General features: G+C 45.2%; 1 protein-coding gene across 2 annotated transcripts in view; it reads right to left on the reverse strand.

The window, feature by feature from the left end:
* LOC137436689 (polypeptide N-acetylgalactosaminyltransferase 2) overlaps positions 1-23253 on the reverse strand; it is a 246484-nt gene that overhangs the window by 42753 nt on the left and 180478 nt on the right. For both annotated transcript variants that reach the window (XM_078786246.1, XM_078786247.1), the window contains exons 8-12: positions 14111-14198; positions 13373-13460; positions 12745-12848; positions 9927-10053; positions 1785-1877 (exon numbers count right to left, since the gene is read on the reverse strand). In XM_078786246.1, coding sequence (XP_078642372.1) covers positions 1785-1877; positions 9927-10053; positions 12745-12848; positions 13373-13460; positions 14111-14198 — 500 coding nt within the window. The remainder of the gene's footprint in view (positions 1-1784; positions 1878-9926; positions 10054-12744; positions 12849-13372; positions 13461-14110; positions 14199-23253) is intronic.

The following is a 23253-nucleotide window of genomic DNA, read 5'->3' on the forward strand; positions in this document are numbered from 1 at the left end:
AACCGAATAAGTTTAAGGTGGGAGGGATTCATTTTTTCCACAAAAAACATGGGTGTATCAGCACGGAGGGAGAGAAAGAGTGTCTAAAAGGTAAGCACAGATAAGCGAAATCACGGACGGCATATACACAAACGGTGAGGTTTGATTGTTTTTGATATCTCACGAGTATTCAGGAGGGTAAACTCTCCCTGAAGCAATCAAATGTTACTTTAATGCCACTTTGCTGGATTTCATGAGTTCAAAATACATTGCTAAAATTTATGAAATTTGTTATTATAATAACTTATCTTAAAAGGTTTCATCAACCTCATTTTTAGCAATTTATGTCAGACTCTCATTGGCATCAGAGTTACTTTACTAAGGTAAATTCACATTCTCCTTTTCAAGGATAAATGTAATATATATATATATTTGCACTGTATATTAAAATGTCTCCTTACCTAACCAATTTATTCATTCATTCATTAATGCATGACCTTGCAGCAACTGTCTATTTCATTTATTCTTGGCATGCAGCTGTGTGACTGATGCCATGCTCCTTTATCGGTTCTGCTTGGGCTTTGGAATTCGGCTAGGATGCTGATGACACTCGCCTACTCCTTCCTTGTGAAAGATGCTGCGGGAACATAAATGTCCCCGATAATTTATGCTGGGAGATGGCCGGTCCCAAACGTAATGGCCCAGGTGACGGACAGCAACCTCATTGAGGTAACGCCTGGCATGCACCAGCAATATTTTCGTCGGGTGGGAAATAGAACCACTACCACACAGTTCAAAGGCAAGTGTACGGATTCTGAGCTCTGCTGCTAGCCCCCACACCACCAATTATGTTGACGATACATCATGTGTGTACGACGTCGTTCCTCCCATAAACAAGCTGTTCGTCACATCAAGTTATTAGTGCTCGGCAGTCACCCGAGTGCTGATTGACAGGTAAGTTGACATCTGCACAGCAGATTTCCCTTCTGCTCCAGGTTACGGTGAGGTGATAATATTCTTACATCATTAGATTACCAATCATTCCATGGGTGATGATAGTAATCTGATGGCTTGTTTAATTGTAAAAAAAAAAATAACACGATACCGAGCCGTATTTGCCGATCTTTCGAATCCACGTTTCCCATAGCTGACCTAAATCATCCCATTCCTGGATCCATGACCTAAATTATCCCATTCCTGGATCCATTGCCACTGCCATTTATTTGTTGCTTGTTGAGGAATGTCTAGCAAAGAGTGCACTTTCAAAGTAAAGCTCATTTTGAAAATCTATGAAAAGTGTCTATCATTTCATAAACATAGCCCCAAGTGGGCTGACAGTCATCTCGAGGTTGTAGTTCCGACTACTGCTGATTTTTGAGGGACCACCTGGGAGCCCACCTGATACGCAATCAAAACATCTAAGACCGAGCAATCCTGCGGACCATCGAGTAAAAGTGCTGCATCGGGTTTTAGAGCAATTGGTTGGTAAATAAGGGACAAGTAGGGTTCCGAAGTTTCAGGGGGTAACCCCCCCTGGGAGCCCCCATGATCTGAAATCGAAAAATTGAAGCCCGAGCGATTATGCAGGATACTATCTTGTATCAAGTGTCAATTAATGTCAGGTTTCAGAACAATCAGCCAGGTGATAAGGGAGGCATAGCATAAATAGCAAAAAGTTAACAGATGGAAAGAAGAATATACAGTATATACTCGTATTTATTTTAATGGCCAAAAATCTCTCAAGATGGAGTTCCACCTACCGAGCTAACACACCAGTATGTATGTGAATTTAAAAATTGCCTTACTTTCCATAAGGTACGTTGCGTGCAGAAGGAACAGCAGCATAATAGAAGTTCTTAAATTCATCCATCCAGACTTCGGCTGCCCTCCGGGTGTTCCTGGAATAGAAGCAGAAGCAATAAGTAAGCAATTTATTTAAAATTATGAATAAAATATAAGCTGAACATTTTGCTGTATTGCGCATAGCAAAGACAACAAATTCTGGAGCATAGCACTTTTAAGCATTCAATTTATGTACTATATTGGTCGAATCACACACCATCTCTCACTCAAAAAAGAAGCATCACACTAAAATCTCTTTAAAAGTTCGATATGCAGAGAGATAAATAAATGCATCTCATCATGTGCACAAGCCGAGACTTGCTCCTCTCATCGTGTCTGGTAAATTTCAGGCTCCATTGCTGATGCTTTAGCCGAGCTTCCCATATGCAGATACCTGGGTGTCCTCAATTGGTTTACGGGAACAATCGGGAAAAGGAAAAATAAGATATTAAAAAAAAAAAAAAATTCACAAAACATGCTTCTATCCCAAATGTATTTCTAATACGACTTTACAGTTCATTACACAAAGAATTTCCATTTCCACTGGATGGTTAGTTGTGTGACTATCAGTAACCAAATGATAAATGGGCTTGTGAGTTGTGTTTCTCCATTGCCTTTGTCTAGTTAAATAGCAAACCCAATATCATTACTGGGAAATAATGGCGAACCATCCAGTTTATGCATTGCCACAGAAATGCTTTAGCAGCACGAAGACTCTATGTGAGTGGTTACTGCATTTGAAAATTGTAATTAAGACAAAACTATCTGAAATTTTTGATTATATGAGCTCTCAACAACCCCCCTACCCCCCAACAAATTAGAATGTTAGTGTCTGCACACCATTTTATATGAAGCTGCTTCTCACAACAATTTTAATCACTACAGCAAAGTGAATGGCACACCATCACAAATCCCCACGAATTCCACCCAAAGCAAAGTTGAAAGATGGGAAAAAAAAGAATTCTGCCAGGAATGACCCAATATCGAATTTTGAGATAAATATATTTTTCCCATTTTGACCCCTGTGAATTACCCGTTCTCTTCCACTGCAGCATGTCAAAACGTCAATAAAGTCCAAATAAACGTTACATATTCCATGCATTTTCCAACGTTGATTGCATATACAAAGTTTCATCAAATAAATGTCCGGAAATGCAGCTGTAATTTCATTTTTCGGTATTCAAGCTTTTGACCCCACCCCAGAGGGCGGGACCAAAATTACATTGCTCTTGAACTTTTTTGCCATGTGGCGATCATGCCCAAGTTTGGTGAATTTCTGCCCAACCGTTTAGGATAGTGGTTCTCAACTGTTGGTCCGTGGTGACTTTTTTCAGTGGTCCACAGGAACATTGTACAAAGTCACACGGCATCAGAAATAAATTTCAAACCAAAATGTTTGTTGTCTACTCTTTTGTATTGCCCAAAGCTCTAACCATGTCTCAAAAAGGAGGAGGTCCATGAAAAAAATTTGATTGGCCTGGTGGTCCGTGGACTGAATGAAACAAGTTGAGAACCACTGGTTTAGTAGGAGACAGCATGATGAAAAGACGGAGTCAATCACAATATCCTGCCTTTTTTTTCTTCCAAAAAGTATGTCCTTTTTCATGGGTTAATTCCTCCAATTTTATGATTTATGACTTTTATTACAGGCTTCAACCAAGTGGTAGAGATAATTGGGGTCCTACCCTCTCTCTGAACACATGGGCCTATGGTTTTCTTTACCACAATAAAACCATCCATTACACCCGGCGAGTGCACAACCAACACTTTTCAAATCATTCCGTCCAGCAGTTCAGGAGTCGCATCAACGTAACACAAACACACAAACAGTGTGATACTTGATTTGATAATTTCCACACTTATATGATGTATATGGTTCTCCTACAGAGCATTGGACTGCAGTGATACCTCGCTTAGCGCTCAGGATGCGTTCCTGGACAACAGTGTTAATCAAGAATGCACAAAAAGGGTACTTTGGAAGAAAAAAAAACAACTATAACAGGTCATATTGTAATCGGCTCCATCTGTCTATCCATTTGTCCAGCCGTCATGCTATCTCCTCCTAAACGATTAGGCAAGTTTGGTAGTTATGATCACCACATGGCACGAAGGTGCAAGAGCAGCACTACTTTTGACCACACCCCAGGGCGCTATGTGGTCTTCATTAGGTTATTGATAATAGTGTTACGTTTGTGGGGATAGGCATGAAATACCTTAGGAAAGTAGGAATGTGTAGGTTTTAGTATGAACCGTGTGACACGAAGAAGAAGAAGAAGCCATCTCAATGTACATAAGCAGGGTAAATGTTCAGGTTAAGAGTGTTTGCATGTTGCCATAAGGGGCGTGGCTTTTGTGTTAACTAGTTCTATGGCGAAAGACTAATAAATCCCAGTGTGTAATTGGCCCCCTGTGATTTCTCTCTAATGTTCTTACAAATTTTGGCCAGCCAAGCAATTGGCCCCATTGTTTTAACAACGGCCATTATACCGACAAGCCCAACAGAAACCCGCACATTCCATCTGGCAAGTAGGCCCTGCTCACGACCGCCGACGTCATCCGAACATTCCCGAACAGATTAGACTCCGCCCCCCGACGACTCGTGACGGGAAGGCCACGCCTCCACCTTCATCATTGGTCATCAAGCAAGGCCGTGAGGCCCCACCCTGAAGATGACAATTGGTCATGGCCATGGAATGGGGTAATGGGATGTCGATGATTGGACAGAGTGTGACATCAGCGGTGGAACATTCGAGAGCTAGGAGAGCAAAAAGAGGCCGTCTCGCCATCTTGTTCTCTTCTGGTGGTGGCATTCGTTGAAGGCGGTCGCATTCTCTTTTGTGCTGGCGTTCGTTGGAGGCGGTCGCATTCTCTATTTTGTGCTGGCTTGCAAAGAGAATGGCTGCGTTTGCCTTTTGCTCTTCTTCTTTTTTTTTTTTCTTTTTTTTTGTATACAGCATCGAGGCTCGTGAAAGAGCTAACATTTATTTCACAAACAAATCAAACAGACAAACAAAATATATAAAAAGAGGGAGCGGTAGACAAGATGGGGAGAGAAGGGGAAGCACACAAACACAACATTTGAGAGCAGGGACATTGGGAGATGTGTGGGAGGGAGAGGGCTTGGGGGTAGGATGTGTGGGGAGGGGGGGGTGGGGGGGATTGGAGAAATATAAAACACAAGGACACCAAGGACTTCCAGGACAGAAGTTGGTATTTCAAAAAAGTGGATTTGGGGTGAAATTAGCTGGGGTAGAAAAGATCAAGGTTTTAGATGGGGGAACATAAGAGATGGTGGTGAACAGCTGTTTTAAAGACCTGGAGGGAGGAGTGGGATTGAAGAGAGTGAGGGAGTTTGTTCCAGAGGCGGGAGAAAAGAGGAATGAAGGAGTGAAGGTGAGCAGAGAGTCTTGATTTTGGCAGTTTAACCATAAGAGGGTTGCAGGCAGATCTTGTGCGACCTGCAGGAATATTTGGGGGACAGAGCCCAGAGAGAGCTGGGGGAGCAAGGCCGGAGAGGAGTCGGTAGAAGACGGAAAGACCACCAACCTGCCTGCGGTGATTAAGTGAAAGGCCCTTGGAGTTAGCTTCATCGCGGGAGATTCCAATGATTCTGAAAGCTTTGGTTTCAACAGCGTGAAGATGAGCCAGGTGTGAGGCAGGAGCACCAGCCCTTAGGGGAGAGCAGTATTCCATTGAGCTGCGGATGAAAGCCTTGTATGTGGTGAGGAGCTCAGGTGTGCCAAGGAAGGACTTCGCACGACGAAGGATGCCCAGTCGGCGACTGGCTTTGGAGGCCAGATTTGAAATGTGGTTTTCCCAGGAAAGTTCATGGCAGATAGTGAGACTCAAAAGCTTGAGTGACAGAACTTCTTGGAGAGGATTATTCAGAAAGTGGCTGGGAGGGTTGTCCAGTTGGTCTTTTCGAAGAGACATCGTAAGAGTGTGAGATTTGTCAGGATTGAAAGACATGTTCCACTTGTTTGCCCAGTCTGTGATTTTGTCCAGGTCTGCAGAGAGTGAGGAGGCTGCAGACTGCCGATCTGAGGGATGAGGAATGGAGCGACAGAGAGTAGAGTCATCAGCAAAGAGATAGAGAGGATTTTCAAGAGAGTCAGAGAGATCATTGATGAAGACCAGAAAAAGCACAGGGCCCAGAACACTGCCTTGGGGAACTCCAGCCTGAACAGGAAGAGGAGATGAGAGAAACCCATTCAGGGCCACACGTTGACTACGACTAGAGAGGAAGTCCGCCAGCCATGCGTGGAGATTTCCATGGATAATCTCCATTTTCATGTAGATTCTTCTCCTGGTCTTGATCATGGCGGTTGCTTGGTTGTTTCACGTGGGAGGGCGACGGGTGCTCGTCTGGGTGTGCCGGAGAGATCATCGGAGCCGTGTTAATGAAGAAGGGCCACCTGCACGGATTACCTCAGGGTCGGGGTGCGACGAAAAAGTGATTCCGCGCCATTTGTGTTTCCCGCGTGGTGGTTCGGGGCTACGACCACCAAGCGCTGCATTGCGACCAGAGCTAAGTGGCTGCACGACCAACATTATTTTATTTTACCATTCCCTTGTCTGTATATGCGTTGGAGTGGAGGATCCTCAACCTAGGAATTTTAGTTTACCTCATCTTTCATTGTCTTTTACATTACTGTAAATAAATTCATATTTGTTCAATTTTACTTTTGTGTGTCTTGTTCGTTTCTTTGTTCTGTGGGTTCGGGTTAACTCCGTGTATTCCCGATCAGATAATGCTTTGTGCCTTTCCCACGCGCGCCAAAGACAATCCCGCCAGGTTTCGAAATACGCCTCAGAGTTAAAGCTCGTTTCAGTCATCCGTCACCCAGGGGTCTTAACCCCGGGGACACGACAATAGCACTAATAATAATAGAGATGGTAAACATTATTTTATAAATACTGTAAATCTGTTATACAGATGGTAAACTCGAGGAACGAGGAACTGAAGAGGAACTGAAACGAGGTTTCAGAACGAGGAACTGAAACAACTCAAGGAACTGAAGGGCTGCCTGGTCATCAACTAGTCGTCAAGTTACTGCCGTGCTTAACCCTGTTGAACCTGACTTAACCGGCTCTCCATCTTCTCAGATAAACTTCAACTTGAACTAGTTAACTTTCTTTTACATAACAAAGTGGTTGATTGTGCAGAAGCTTTTATCTGGTCTGCATTGTGGAGAATTGTTCGAATGGTCAACAAAGCCAATGCACGACCCACTTCCACTTGATTGGCTCAGAGCGTATGCATACAATCAATGGCGGCAGGTGCGTTTACACACACTGCGGGTTAAAGATTTTCTTCATTTTTCTTTTTTAGCAAACATTTTCTCCAGGACAAAGAACTCGATAATGAATCAGAGTTCTATGTGGTAAAGCAACGTGAAGTATTAGTGTATTTTATCATGACTTGTAATACCCAACACCACCAAGAACGACACTATAAAATAAGCACATAACTAAAAAGTTTTTGTTCCTTCCCTCTCCCTCCACACTACCAACCTGAACCCTCGGGACCATGAAAACGACTTTATTCCCTAAAACATTATCGTGCTCCCCAACCCCTTGTGCATCTTAACTCCCCCACAACCCAAGTTGGTTGATGAAATTTATTTTGGACATTTACCACCATTGATGCAGCGTCTTTTACACCACCGTGTTTAACACGTTCCATTAGTTTGTGTTGTTTGTCGTTATGTCATTTATCTGTCATTTATTCACGTCTTTGTTTGTGTCGTTTATGAAGTTCTGGCTGAAATGAGTTTCCTGTTTGAAAAATGTAACTTTCCTGTTTGAAATTATTAAAAATTTTGTTTGACTGCCAGACTGGGCAGACAGATTAAGAAAATTATTACACTCGTCTCTGTACATGTAGTCCGGCAGCTAAGCTAAATATAGCATAACAATTGTGCATTTTGTGAGGAAAGCACCAAATTTGGCACACTAGTAGACTATCATATTATGAAAAGATCTGGAAATTGGGCCATCTCAGATTCAAAGATTTAAGTTTTGCAAGATTTGCAGATTTTGCAGATTTGCAAGCTGAGATTGCAACGCCAGGGACGGCCGACTCCTTCCTGCGAGCTGCCCACGTCACCCGCACAAGAAGAGATCATCAAATCACTGCAGCGGCACTGCACATCCTGCAACACCGTGCGTATGAACGCCACTGTATGACATATGCTGATGATGCAGAAGACCTGCCTGAATTCGAAGACTGGTGTCACCAGAGGGGAGAAGACATTCCCAACTTTCAGTCCTAGGCAACTGTGCTGGAACTAGAGATATTGGTACTGGTCTACGTGCGTTCTCTGCGGCAGGCTTCATTCACGATGTACCTTGATGCCCTGACGGAACTGGTCCCATGGTTCCATGCCTTAGACCACACACACTATGCCAGGTGGGTCCCTGTTCACCTGAGGGACATGGTTGCACTCCCAATGAAGCACCCAGATGTAGCCAGAGAATTCAGGGCTGGCAACTTCACTGTACGGAAGACGAAGAAGGTGTTCTCTTCGATCCCAATCGACCAGGCGCATGAACAGAATAACGCCTGCATCAAAGGAGATGGTGGAGCAGTCGGCCTCACTGACAACCCAAGTGCCCTGCGGCGTTGGATGATTGCCGGGCCAGAAGTTGCCAGGGCCATAGAAGAGTTCCAAGATGGCCATCAACACTGGGGGAGGCGAGAGGACACACGTCATCACTACCAGACACCAAGTGTGCAGACCTCTTTCGCCAAGGATGTCCGCGCCCTTGTCATCGTCATAGAAGAGCTTGGCAACCCCTTTGAGGAAGAGAGCATGGATCTGGTTGTCCTTGACACAAAGGAAATTGCAGGTCCTGCTGCAGTTGAGACTGTCAGGAATGTGAAGAAGATTGGCCAAGAGCAGTTCCAGGCTTTCACCAGAGAATGCCTGGTGGAAAGGACCAAGCCAATTGATGATGCAATTCGTCAGAACAAGCTGAAGGTGTCATTTTGGAAAATGGCTGCCACAGCCATCAGGGGCTGAATTTGAGATGGCCCAATATCCAAATCTGTTCATAATAGGATAGTCTACTAGTGTGCCAAATTTGGTGCTTTCCTCACAAAATGCACAATTGTTATGCTAAGTTGCCCCACTAATGCACAGTTCGGATGAATTCAGAGCCAAATAACTCCTGAACTACAGATTCGTTTTCCGGTCCGTGTTCAAAATATAACATTCAATTGAAATAAAGTTGTTCCTCGATCATAAACTGACGTTTGTAGACAGACGGATAGACAAAGTGGACCAATTCCTTAACCCTGAGTTTTGCTCCGTGTGCACGGGGGTAACAACAACCTATCATTATAACAAATTTTCCATGTACTCTGCATCGCTCTTTAACTACTGAAAATGTTTTGTAATGTGTTTATTTGAATGCTTCAATGTTTTTGCAGGCTCTAAGGCTGCAACAAATCGTTAGGGAGCTGCAACAAATCGGGCACACATGCAGACATGTACAAGAGAAAACACCAGACTTGACTTTCACACAAACACAGCCACTGAGATCGGGGAAGTGACGTCACTTCCCAGAGCACTCTGGGTACTAGTGACATAATATTTATGTCATCGCTTTTCTCAACGCACTCAGCGGGGCAATCAAGGAGGAATATCCTTCCCCCCATGGATGCCTACCTACGAGGTTTTTATTGCCACGCTCTATCCTTTTTAAATGCTGAGCATAAAGCAAGGAAGCAGCACGTACCATTTTTTAAGTCTTTGGTATGACCAGGCTGGGGTTCGAATTCCCGACCTCCCAGACTCAGAGCGGACGCTCTAACCATGATTTTATTTTTTGAACTCCATTTGGTGTTGTTTTGTGGCCATTAAGACATCTGGGGAATCTGTTTTAATCTGGGAAATGTAACTCCCGATGTTGGCATATGTCTGACTACCTGATTCAATCGCTTGATGACTGACTTTCATGTTGTGCATGGTGTCTCCCCTTATACCGCTTTCTGATTATTTCACCTACCATATTACCACAGAATGGCTTTTGAGGAATGTTGATGGAAACAAGCAGGATAAAATGGTGTGGTCTTGTTTACAGCGATTTTGGGGCCTTACCGTGCAAATACAGTGCCACTGCCACCAGGGAATGAGTAAGGATGCTGCTTGCGGAAGACATGTCCCACGCGACTGCAGGGGATGATTTCTAAGCTGCCACCACATTGCCACACTCGGAATGAAATCTCTTTGGCAGAAATTGGGCAAAAGAATGGGGAGAGGAGGGTAGATATAAGGGGAGGGAGGATTTTGAAGAGAAATGAGGAGTGGTTTGGGAAGGGGGGGGGGGGGGGGTGAGAGGTGAGGTAAGAGGGGCAGGGTGGGAGTTGTCAATAAAAGCCTGCTATCTCAGCAAAAATGAAATTTTGCTCTTTCCATTATTAAATTACATTGAACTTCCATTTGTTGTCGTTACCTTTTATCCTCTACACAAACAAATGAAAAAAAATCTAAATGCATTGGCCATTTCTGATAGTAATGTCGGTCTACATTCTCATTGGAATGATGAAACATTTTGATTACTTGTTCCCCTGAAAATGTATGGATCAGTGCAATAAACGCAGGAGTCTCGGTTTATTATTAATGTACATTTTATTTTAGAAACTCTGTACCAAGATTTCCAATAATACATAGATTGGAAAGCTTGCTGCAAGATTTATATGCAAGTTTCTTGAGCTTCATGTACAATTCTGAGGGTGAAGGAAGAGCAGAGGAAATTAAAGGCTGCATGGCTAGTGATCTGAATATAAATAAAACAAGTCAGGAGACGACGATGGTTCACGAGCGAGCGGTATTCAATGACAAAGGACGGACTACAACCGAAACAGGCCCGGACAGGCCAGGCCTGGAAATGTCAAAACGAAGGTTACTGACCTTGAAATGAGATAGAAAATGATGTATACTCGGTGATGAGGTTAGTTAGCTACACAATACCGAAAATTCGGTGAAAAATGAAATGAAAATAAAAACCCCAAAAAAAAAAAAAAACGAAAAATCTAACTCCCGGGGACTAGACACATGACATTGGCCTAACCAAATATCGAAACCCCTGTCAGATTCCACCAAACCCCTCGGAGAAGATGTAGCTTGAACTCGATTACCCCCTAAAAAGACATCTTTTTCGGGTGTGGCTCCGCCCACAATGGGAGCAATACGCCCACTCTAGGCAGGACACAACGAGATCATGACATCAACCTCCCACCCAAGTTTCATCAGATCAGATGATATCATCGGGTAGTTATGCTGCGGACAGACAGACACAGACACACACACAGACAGACGCACACACATGACGAATATAGTGGTCACTTGATAACTCGTGAACCAATAAAACGGTCACACAGCCTGTCAGGTCGGTGCAAAAAGGAACTGGAAACAGTCAAAATCAGAAACGCTTTAGGACAAGAGCAAATGAGAAAACCATGGAATGAGGAAGGGTGGGGGGAAGAAGTCAAAATTACAAATTACTTTAAGCCAGAGGAACTACAATCATGAGTAACAATGCTCAAGAAGGATGGATGCTTTAAGTACTAATTATTCTTTATGTGGTGTATCACCAATGCAGCGAATCACTTTTTCATTCAGCACGCAATAATTGTAAAGGGAACTCACATCAGCTGCTTTAAATGTGCACAAAAGCAACAAAATGCCTTTTGGCTGCATTCAATTATCAACCTAAGGAAATTGCACATCTGTCATTTATAAGACAAATAAAATAAAATAAAACCTCACAATGCCATCCACATGTTCAAAGAACCGTTTGTATAAAACAAGAACAGGAATACATATGGTTGAGAGATCTGCAGAGACCAATTTTAAAGATGGAGGCAACATACCGAAGATGGTGCAATAACATGCTAGATGGGTAGTACATATGTATGAATAAATAACGTTTTATCCGTCCCGTCCCCCTTCATGAGGCCGACGAGGTATGAACACTTGCCTGTGAGTTGCATAACCTGAGTTTGATGTTGACCCAACTACAAAACTGTCATCCTGGTGTTTCCCATGCGGGGTGATTCATCAATGTGTGTGTTGACCTATTTACCAGCAATAGTTGGTGACATTACAGATCCCACGGTGTCCTTCATGAAGAGTAGGTGAGCTGTCGCCAGCACCCTGAACAAATTCCATATCCTGCCCTCTTGGTGGAGTATTCTGGGTCAGAGCGGCAACCCGAGCCAAGAAACTGCTTCCCAGCACTGATGCTATTTATAGAGCATTGTGCAATGTGCATGAATATAGTTTGATTACTGGTCAGAATGGCCTATACTTAAACGACGAAGCATTGCTAAATCTTCTGAATAAGCAACAGCATAATCTTTCAGCCACTGAAAATATGAGAAAGTTTGAGCAAAACTACTCGCCCAACTCCCCACCATCGGTGAGCTTCCATTTTCAAAAGGTAAACAAATCAAAAAGATTCAAGATTCTGTCCTAGAAACTTACAAGCATTTCACCTCTTGCACAAATCTATAAGAATGCAAAAAAAAAATAAAGTTGCTGTTTTAATAACCTCACTTTTCAGGTCAAATCTCAAAAACTTTGCAATGCGCTCCAAGATGCCGTTTTTATGCTCACGCTGCCTCATAGTAGCAAGTGCTATACACTATACAGTGACATTTTCATTCCGTGGTTTGAACCCAGAGATAAGCAACTTGATGACAAACGTGCCATTCTGGCTTTGCTCAAGTTATCCTTTTTTTTCCTTATTTGGATGGCCGATAGGAAATTCAGGTTCAATATGTGGCATTATTGGACAGTAAAGAGTAAGCAATCAAGTGTTTGGGAAATGCATTTGCTGAGAGAATAATAGAAGTTGAAAAAGATGAGAAAAACACAAGAGCAGCATTACTCAGCCACACCAATCGCAGCTCACCCAGATTCTCTCCCCCCCAAATGTCCATCATCATGTCATATTTTCCAAGCTCTTCAAAGTATGATTTGTCCATAACAAACAAACCCCCTGCGATCATCGGAGTCCTGTGGTGAAAACAATTGGAAGTCAGAATGCAGACATGGAAACACGTCAAGTATAATATAATAAAAAATGCGAGCACTGCAGAGCAGAGGATGTAAAAAAAACATAGGCAACGAGGTTTCACAAAAGAAAAGGAAAACAAAAATAGAAAATGTCTGATGGTTCATCGAGAGTGGCCCCTAAGGAAGGACGAACACGAGTCATGTACGCTCAAATCATAAATAAACTACCAGGTGGGAGGTGGGGTGAGAGATTGCAAAATTGGCCTGAAAGATCTGAATCATCTCATCCCCCTGATGAAGGAGCTCACTCTGTGGCTGAAAAATTGGACTTTCAGCATCATTGTCTTTTCGAATTTTATGTTTTCCAATATGCTGTTCCTGGAATTTTGGAAATAAAGGTTTCTCCATGCTACAAACTACTACTTTAAGAGAGGTCTGCAGTGTGCTTCGTTTTGAGATTACACTCAAAGATGGTATATATAGGGTTAGATGGTAAGGTTAGATGGTATATATAGGGTGCCCACCTTATAGGAGTAATGGGAGTTGTATGCCTGGCCTGACGTTGCTCTGGAGTCAAATAGTCCCATTTGAATACCAGGTTCCAATCAAAGCCTGCGCGCAGAAGGATACAATAATTACAAAAATTCTCATGCAGGAACGCCAATTAAAATGTTTCAGAGCGACATTTACAAAGATAAATAAACAATGTGCTTATTTATGAAGGGCATTGGGTGGAAAAAAAAGACGGTGAACATGCTCAACAAACCAAAATGAAATAAGTAATGAAAATAATTTTGATTAATCCTTCCTGAAACATATGCGATAAATTGAACATGGAGATAAATATCTGCAAGGATAAGTCATCCATTAGGAAGAAAGTGGCTCTGCAAAACCATAAAGTCATGCATGGAAATGCAGGCACATTGAAATAGCGCAACTCTCCCTACCCCCTCTCCCCGAATCCCCTCCATTCGCATCTACTTCCCCAAACCATTCCCAACACACCCCTTTTGCCTGCAGCATGCGAAGACAATCAGAGGCAGACAGTTTGTGAAATAGCCAATAGTCTCCAGTGCTACATGCATCCCACGACATGCCAAATTACTTCTTGTAGACCCATGCAATGACACAGTGTTGTGACCAAATTTGTTGGCACCAGAGCCATTAATGCTGTGACCATTACAAGGTGACCATTACAAGGTGACGAGACAAGACGCGGTGTGACATGGTGCATGTTCTTTGCTCTGTGAGCACAAACCCACCTCCTTTTAGATCAGCAGAAGCCCCAACGTATTGGAAATTATCCATGTTGATTACGTCGATTATAGGACAAACGACTCTGGTCCTTTCCTACATCAAAAATAAAGGAAGGGGGAGGATAAAAACAGATGCACTTGGCCTATCGAACCAAAACTGTTCATGGATCAGGCGTTATGTGTGTATGTGTGTTAATATATGCATGTGTGTTAATATATGCATGTGTGTGTGTGTGTGTGTGTATATATATATATATATATATATATATATATATATATATATATATATATATATATATATATATATATATATATATATATATATATATATGTATGTATATATATATATATATATATATATATATATATATATATGTATATATATATATATATATATATATATATATATATATATATATATATATATATATATATATATATATATATATATATGTTGTGGATCTCAGCGCCAGCCTTTCCCCTTTACCAAGGGGGGATTAGTCCCCTTGTCTTTTACTAGCCCACGGGACCAGGGACCTATGACGTCACTCCTGGACAGCGCGAAGTAGGGTCGTAGGACTAATCACTAATACCTAAGTACTCGCGCCGCCCAGAAACGAGGAAATAAGCCCCACCCGAATCAGGGGTGTTGGTGGAAACGCCGAGCGGTAGCGAACCCGTGACCCGAGCCGTTATCAAGGACTAAACCCGATCCAAGCGGTCCGTAATCGTGCCACGCATACCCAATGGAGGAAATGACTGAAACGGTCGAATTTGGGAAGAAACGGAATAACAGATTTATTTACACTTTGTACAATAAGAAGAAGAAGAATACACAGTGCAGCCTTAAACAGTCTTAACTTATCCCAAGACAAACGGGCCCGTCACACTCAGACACACTCACACGGGATTGCAGACGAACAGGTCGATGGTCCAGGGATGGCGTCCAGGCACCTCGCTCTCCGGTCACCAACTCCCACCGCGAAGTAGAAGAACGCAGCGGCCAGGAGCTCTCCACGCGTCGTTTGGCGCGCACAGGATTATCACAGGGCGAACGGTAGGGCTGGCTTTGGCGGTTACACTCACGGGGTGCGTACGTAATAAACGGACAGTTCAACACGCGTTTGCCAATGCGCTTCTCAATCAATGCCTCAAAACTGTCATGTGCACGCCGGTCCTCTCAGTGCTGTTCTCACACGAGTGCTCCGGATCAGTTCTCTCGTATCAGGCAGTTCGCTCGGTCCTCATACAGTCCTTTTACAAAGCGCAATTCGTTGCAGTCCTCTCAGCACGCTCTTTCCCCACGAGTCCTCTGTAAGTGCCTCTCCCTTCTCAAAGCTCAACTCTGAACGGCGCATCCCTTCTCCTCTCTCAACACATCTCCCAGCCAGTCCTCTCAATACAGCCATTCCTTTCGCACGAGTCCTTCTGGCCAGTCCTGATCAAGAGCTTTGTGCGCTGGCTTATATAGCCTTGCCCAGCGAACCGTCTCGAACTTACGAGACGCTCTTGACACGCCCTATAATGCCATGCCCACCGAGCTCTGGTTGGCTATTGCTCTTACCGTCACCGCCTTCTGACGCGCTGCCTTGCGCGGCCACACCTCAACCCTCGCGCTCCTCCCTCTTTTCAGGCCTACCTCGTGGTTACCCGACTAGTTTGAGCGAGCAAAGGGCAGCTAATGCTGCTGGCAGCCAAAGCACCACACACGGAGGGATCAGCCAAAATGGGGTGCGGGATCGAGTTTGCCCATTGATGAAAATGAAGGGTGGCCGCAAAATGAAAGGGACCTAAGCTAATTTCGTTGCACAACGCAGATGTCACTAGGGAAATGGCCTACTCTTACACATACTATGATATAACTAATTCAAATGACTGTCATTCTCTTCACACCCCAACTTCCTGCTGCCTTCAACATGTCTCCCACAACTCCCGTCGGCCCTCCCGCTTTTCTACCCTTCATTGCTCTTATCGCTTCCTCAACTTCCTTCTCAGTTATCTTCTCTGCTGGTCCTAAAACTGGGTTACTCTCTATGTTGCCATCCCATTCATTCTCTGTATTCAACAGCATTTCCATATATCTTTTCCATCTTCCTTTAATTCCATCTGGGTCGACAACGATTTGTCCCACTTCATCTTTCAAGCAACTCACCCCCCATCACATCACACCTCTCTTTCGCTATCTGCTTTGCAATCCTGAATACTGCTTTCTGACCCTCTTCCGAATCCAAGCGTTCTCCGAACATTTTCCTACATGCCTCCTGCGGCTTTGCTACCTCTTTCTTTGCAGCCTTCCTGGCTGCCTTATAAATTTCATGCTCTGCTGTTTGTGCTCCCGTACCCTTCGCCTTCTGCCACTCCTTGAACTTCTTCCTCTTCTCGTCAATCCTCTTTCCAACTTCATCATCCCACCACCATGTTTCCGAGTGCCTCGGTGGTCCTTTTGTCCATCCACATACCTCACCAACGGCTCCCAACAGACTAGCTTTCATTGACATCCAACCACTTTCAAGCTCAACCACATCATCCTCGACCATACTCAGCCTCTCTTTTAATGCCTCCCTTACTGTCACCTCTTTCAACCTCCACACCTTCATTCTCGGTTGGTACTTCACCCGCCGAGCTCTCCTCGCACCTTTCACCCTTTTGTCGCAGACAACCAAGAGGTGCTGTGAAACAGCCTCCTCCCCCGGGATCACCTTTGTGTCCCGGAGGTGCCCCCTATCTCGCCTGCGCACCATCAGGTAGTCAACGGTTGTCGTCGACCCACCTGACGTGTATGTACCAAGCCTATTATCCTCTTTCTGGAACTGAGTATTACAAATCAACAAATCAGCTCCATCAGCAAACTCCAAAATCCTTTCACCTTCTCCATTTCTCACACCATATCTGTAACCCCCATGAACTCCATCAAAACCATCCATACTCCTTCCCACATGTCCATTTAGGTCTCCTCCTACCACAACAACTTCCTCATCTTTCACGTTTTCCATCAGCTTCTCTATCGCACACCAGAACTTGTCCTTCTCTTCATCGCTTCGACCAACCTGCGGAGTGTATCCCGAGATGACGTTCACCAAGAGCTTTCCAATCATCAGTCTCACCATCATCAACCTATCACTCACTCTCGTCACACTCACCACACTTTCTACAAACTCCTCAGAAAACAGGACACCAACACCATTCATGCCCTCCAGGCACCCTTGCCACATAAACTTGTATTTCTGTCCCTGCCTACCCTTCACCATTCTCACACCACTTCCCTTCCATCTCGTCTCTTCTCTTGCACACAACATATGTCCACTCTTCTTCTGACCAATACTTCCACCACTTCTCCTGATCTCCCTGTCATTGTCCCTACATTCCATGTCCCAAACCTCAGAAACCGATCTCCACTTCGGGCTGTACCCTGACCATATGTAGTTGTAATTGTCATGGTTCTCTTTTTGAGGCAATGCTTTTATGGCCGGATGCCCTTCCTGACGCCAACCCTCTTAGTCGTCTCTTACGACACGCAGGGATACGGTGTACCTATTCTAATCCAGGGTACACACTAGGAAACGTTTAAAACATGGAAATTCTGGGGGGGGGGGGGGGGGGGGGGGGGAGGGCGGCATCAACATCAATAGCCTGCAGTGACAATAGCCTGCTGCAATTCACGCACAGAAGTCGGCTGCTGGTCCAAGTAGTCGATTTGACGCGTTAATTCTGCCCACAAGTTCTCTATCAGATTCATATCCGGGGACATGGCAGGCCACTCCATATGCTCTACACCACGGTCAGCAAGAAAGTGTTGGATCATGCGAGCACGATGAGGCCGTGCATTGTCATCTTGGAAGACAAAGTTTCCCCGAAAGGCTGCACGAGCAAATGGAAGCAATGTTTCTTCCAGAATGGCCCTGTACTTGAACTGGTTCAGGTTTCCATTCAGAACAACCAGGTCAGTTTTGCCCCCTGCATGAAAAGCAGCCCAAAGGGTCACCCCACCACCTCCAGCTTGGACTCTTGGCACTATACAATCTTTGTTGTAGGCTTCATGCACTTGTCTGCGCACTCGGACGCGGCCATCTTGACGATAGACCAGAAATCTAGACTCGTCACTGAAGATCACGTGATTCCAGTGTCCTGGCTGCCATTGACGGTGCTTTCTGGCCCACTGCAATCGGCGCTGGCGGTGTTGTCTGGTCAGGCGTGGCTTTCTCAGGGGACGCCTGGCACGATAGCCTGCTTGAACCAGTCGTTGGTTGACTAGCCTTCTGGATACAGGCACATTTGTCAGTTGCTGCCACTCAGCCCTAAGCCGATTAGCTGACTTGGTACGGCCATTGCGGACTAACCAGTGCAGCTGGCAATCATCCCTCCTTGTGGTTCTGCGGGGATGTCCTGGCCTCGGTATTGGAGTAGGGACACCCCTCTGAGCATTTCGTTTCAGGATCTTTGACACCTGACCTTGAGTGATGCCATACTGCCGAGCAATAGCACGCTGTTTCATGCCGTAATGTCGTAAAGCCACCACTCCATGACAAACAGCATTGTCGAGTTGACGGACCATCTCCAGAGGAAGCGGCAATAACTTTTGGAGACGTGCAGCAGTTGTTTTCCACTAATAGAGAACGCAACAACCCTTGTATACCGGACTGTGAAGCCAATCATCAAATGCACCTGTCCGTACATTTTGCCACGCCACCTGTGATATAATCCTGTTGTTGACTTCTTGCTGCAACAGACAATCAATGACATGGTTCTTTTAACAAATAAATCACCAAAGTGTAAAAGAAACTCACCAGATTGATATACTGAGTTAAGAAAGTAAACCCAAGTCATGAAAAGAAAAAAATATTCCATATTAAATGCCAAGTCTGTATATATACGAGCAAGGATACCCATCTACAACGGGTGCAAATTGGAAGGATTCTTAAAATGCATTAATTAAAGGTGAACGCTCTGACTATATCCCACAATGCCTAAGATTGGGGGTATTGATATCAGAAATTTTTCAGCCAAACAGACCTAAAACATAAAAAACAACTTTTGTGCATACATTTTGTATCTATATATATATATACAATAATTTATATCAAATATAAACACTAAACATCATTATTCTCTTTCGACTGGTTGGGAAGATAGTCGGCCTGGAAGCACCAATTCTGGAGATTCGCCTGTTTTGATTTAAAAGTTTTTCCAAAATAACGTTTTTTACAAACTATGAAAGAGCATCTAGTCCAATATGTGCCTTCTACAAAAAATATAGTCACAACTTACAGCGTTCGTCATCTGTGCCCTAGAGTGCCTCAGGGTAAACCACATTGCGTGTCTGATTGTTGGGTGCCAGGATGGTGAGTTTTACTGCACTGCCGGTCCGAGCGGCAGCCACATACAGCTGACCGTGTGAGAAGCAGGGGACAGAGAGGTCGACCCCTATTGTCTTGTAAGTCTGACCTTGAGCCTTATTGATGGTCATCGCAAAGCATGGCTTGAAGGGAAACTGGAGTCTCCGAAACTGGAACGGCAGCTCAGAGTCTGACGGAATGAGCGGGATCCTCGGCAGAAGGACGGCCTCTCCTTTGTATGGTCCACAGGAGATGGTGGCCTCGATGACATTGGCATGTAGGCGAGTTATGATGCAGCGTGTACCATTGGTGGTCTTGGGTGGTTCCGTGTTTCGCAGGATCATGATGGGCACACCGAGTTTCAACTTGAGGAGGTGTGGTGGCATTCCTGACAGCTCGAGAGAATTGAGAAGCTCAACAGCGTAAGTGACTGCCTCCTCGTCACAGATGGCACTATCCACAGACTTGTATATCCTCTCATCGCCGGGAAACTCTCCGATGAGCCAGTTGTTGAGCTGGTTGACATTGGTGTTCAGCGGAGAAAGAATTGCACGCTCAGCCAGCCATTCGGACCGGACTCCGTTTGTGGTCAAGCAAGGGTAGACTTTAGCCTTCAGCTCCTCCATTGTGGAGGCGACCTTGCCTATTTCAGGAGGAATCTCGATCGTGTCTGGTTCGGCCGAAAATGGTATCAGTCCATTGCCTATTTCCAGGAGCAGCTTAGAAAAGTCAGTGGCCCCTTCATCACCAGACAGGTGAGCTCGCATGTTGGTGGTCAGGTGCTTGACAGTCACATGGCGCCACAGGTGGGACGTCCTCAGGCTGGCGTTGACAATGTTAGATCTGGTACCACTCTTGACCACTGGGAGGATCTGTCGGAAGTCTCCGCAGAGCAGTGTGGGAATTCCTCCCATAGGTTTCGTTACTCCTGTGATGTCCTGTAGTGTGCGGTCTACAGCTTTATAGGCTGACTTGTGAGTCATCGGGGCCTCATCCACAATGATGACAGCAGCATCCTTAATGACCTTGGCCAATGTTGTTCCACGCTTGATGCTGCATGTTGGCTGCTCTTTGAAGTGCATGTTGAGTGGGATCTTGAAGGTGCTGTGCAGCGTTCGTCCTCCCTGGAGCAGTGTTGCGGAAATTCCACTGGACGCAGTAGCAAGAGCAATCTTGCCTCGTGAGCGAATTTTCTTCAGAATCGTGTTGATGACGAAGCTCTTTCCTGTGCCTCCTGGTGCATCTAGAAAGATGAGGTTGCTGCTCTTGTTGCCATTGTTGATGTTACCCTGCTGCACCAGTTCAAGGACTGCATTGTAGACCTGACGCTGTTCATCTGTCATTTGCTGTTGGAGATCATCAGCTTGGACAGCCAACTGCTCTTGGTTGTAGTCGACTTCCCTGAAGTATTCTCTCTCAAGCCTATCTTCTGTGCCCCTCTCCGGGGTAGGTAGGTCATACGAACTGAGATGACGACCGCCCATCATTATCACCTTGTCTTCGAGAGAGCAAAGCGCAAGGTTGTAGATGTGCTCGTTGTAGTCAACAGCGGGATTGTCAACATTGCAACGGTGCTGAAATAGGTAGTCTTCAGAAAGGATTTCACGGAACGTACCCCATAGCGTGCGTGGATTGCTAGGAAAACATGCGGTAAGGATGACTGCCATGAGACTCCGGAGGTTTGGTGCAGACTGGCTGATGCTTGCCTCATCCATAGCAAGGTGGAGGTGCTGGTCGTTTTCCAGGAGTCCCAATGCGAGACAGGCTTCACGGAAGGACAACTCTTGACCATCCACTGTCCTTAGAGCAGCGAAAGAGGATGGGCCACATACTTCAGTCAGAAGAAGTCAAACGTAGTAACAGTCTCCCTGTCTCGGACTGATGCTGTAGATGCGGCCAATTGCCGGAGTCTTCCGTATTGCATGTGGTCCTTCGACCACCACTTCTCCCCGCTTGCGGCGGGTCCACTTCTTGTGTGTCTTGTCCCACGTGTAGTACTCGGGCACCTCGTGGTATTTCAGCGTCTTGGCAAAATCGTCATGATTGCAGAGGTCAAAGAAGGCAGTCAGCGGAGTGGCTGGTGGTGGTCGCTCTGCCCTCTGTACGACATTGTCCATATGGAAGTAGACTCGCTGGCCATTCTCGAGGTGGACAGCTCGGCCAATGACTGGAGGGAAATGCTCGGAAATTGGGTGCTCTAGGATCCTCCAGACTGCCTCGCTGCTCCCAACGTAACGTGCATTCTGGAACTTAGCTACCTCATCTACTTGACGATTTCCGGCCTCCTCATTGGCTCGCTGCAGTTCAAACACTGTCTGATCGGTCCCCTTGGTGACATACTTTGTGATATACTTGATGCTCTTGATGCTGGAGCATATCTCAACGTTGATGTGGCAGTTGAATTGGCGGAGGAGGAACGGGTTGTAGGGTACCACCCACTGATTGGTGACTACCTGTACCACCCGTTTTCCATGCTGGCGCATCTTGATCTCCCCAGTGTAACCACCATCTTCTGGCTTCAGACGTCGGTATTTGGGGTAGCATTGTTGGGTCAACCGGGTCATACGTGAATGCCTCCCTTTTGTTATTTGGTGTCCGGGCCCGAGCTCGTGCTTCTGCAGTGCGGTGACGGTTTGCCTAGTGTCTTGCATCACACTCTTCCTCAGTCGCGTTTACTCGCTGTTGTTGTTGCCGATGAGCCTGTTCATTGAGCCTGGTCGATCGCTCATCTTGTGTCTCATTTACTCGCAGTTGTTGTTGCCGGTGAGCCTGTTCATTGAGCCTGGTTGATCGCTCATCTTATGTCTCATTTAATCGCTGTTGTTGTTGCCGATGAGCCTGCTCATTGAGCCTGGTTGTTCGCTCCTCTTCGGTCACCTGTTGTCTCTCAGTCTGTTTTCGCTGAGCTGAAGCTGTCGTCGGACCAATGCAGCTCTTCCTTTTTCGGGGCATTTTGGAGATTTTGATCAGAAACTGCGTGGAATTAGGCCTGGGTCATCTAAAAGCAGAAAATCGAAAATCCTCATGAAAAAGAAGAAAATAGAAAATCATGAAGTGGAATTTAATTGAGAAACTGCATCATGTAAAATCAGAGAATCCAGAATCGGAAAAAGCGATCAGAAACTGCGTGGAAGTCGGAAGTCATTGTCATCAATTGAATGTCGCATTGATTTTTTATTCCCTGTCGAATGGCATTGGTCCCGCATTCTGAACCCGGAAGTCGGAAGTCATTGTCGTCCAATAAATGTAGCATGTATGTTTCACTCTCTGTCACATGCCGTTGGTCCCATGTCAATCGGATGAAGTTGAAAAATTAACGTTCCGAAATACGCTGATGACGTCATAATTTTAAAACCCAAAGTTTTTTTAATTTTAAGGTGTGCTGTAGTTGCTCTGAGACGTACTGATTCCGAATATTCCTTTGGTTTTGCTCTGCGATGAGTAGTTCTCGAGTTATAAGAGGACAAACAAACAAACATACTTTACTGCTTTATTTATATACTAGCAGAAGTACCCGGCATTGCCGGGCGGGGGAGGAGGAGGGGAGGGGGAAGAGGAGGGGAGGGGGAAGAGGAGGGGAGGGGGAAGCGGAGGGGAGGGGGAAGAGGAGGGGAGGGGGAAGAGGAGGGAGGGGGTGAGGGGGGAGGGGAGGGGGGGAGGGGAGGGGAGTGGGAGGGGGGAGGGGAGGGAGAGGGGGGAGGGGCGAACGGCTAGCTTGGCAAGCGATAGCAGGCTTTTTACTTTTATTTTTACCGCAATGACGGCTACATATATATAGTCCGTGCTTGGAGCCTTCAAGTTCAACATAAAGTTTTT

The sequence above is a fragment of the Myxine glutinosa genome, chromosome 1 (genome assembly GCF_964187855.1).
Source record: "Myxine glutinosa chromosome 1, kmMyxGlut1.1, whole genome shotgun sequence".
NCBI classification, from domain to species: Eukaryota; Metazoa; Chordata; class Myxini; order Myxiniformes; family Myxinidae; genus Myxine; species Myxine glutinosa.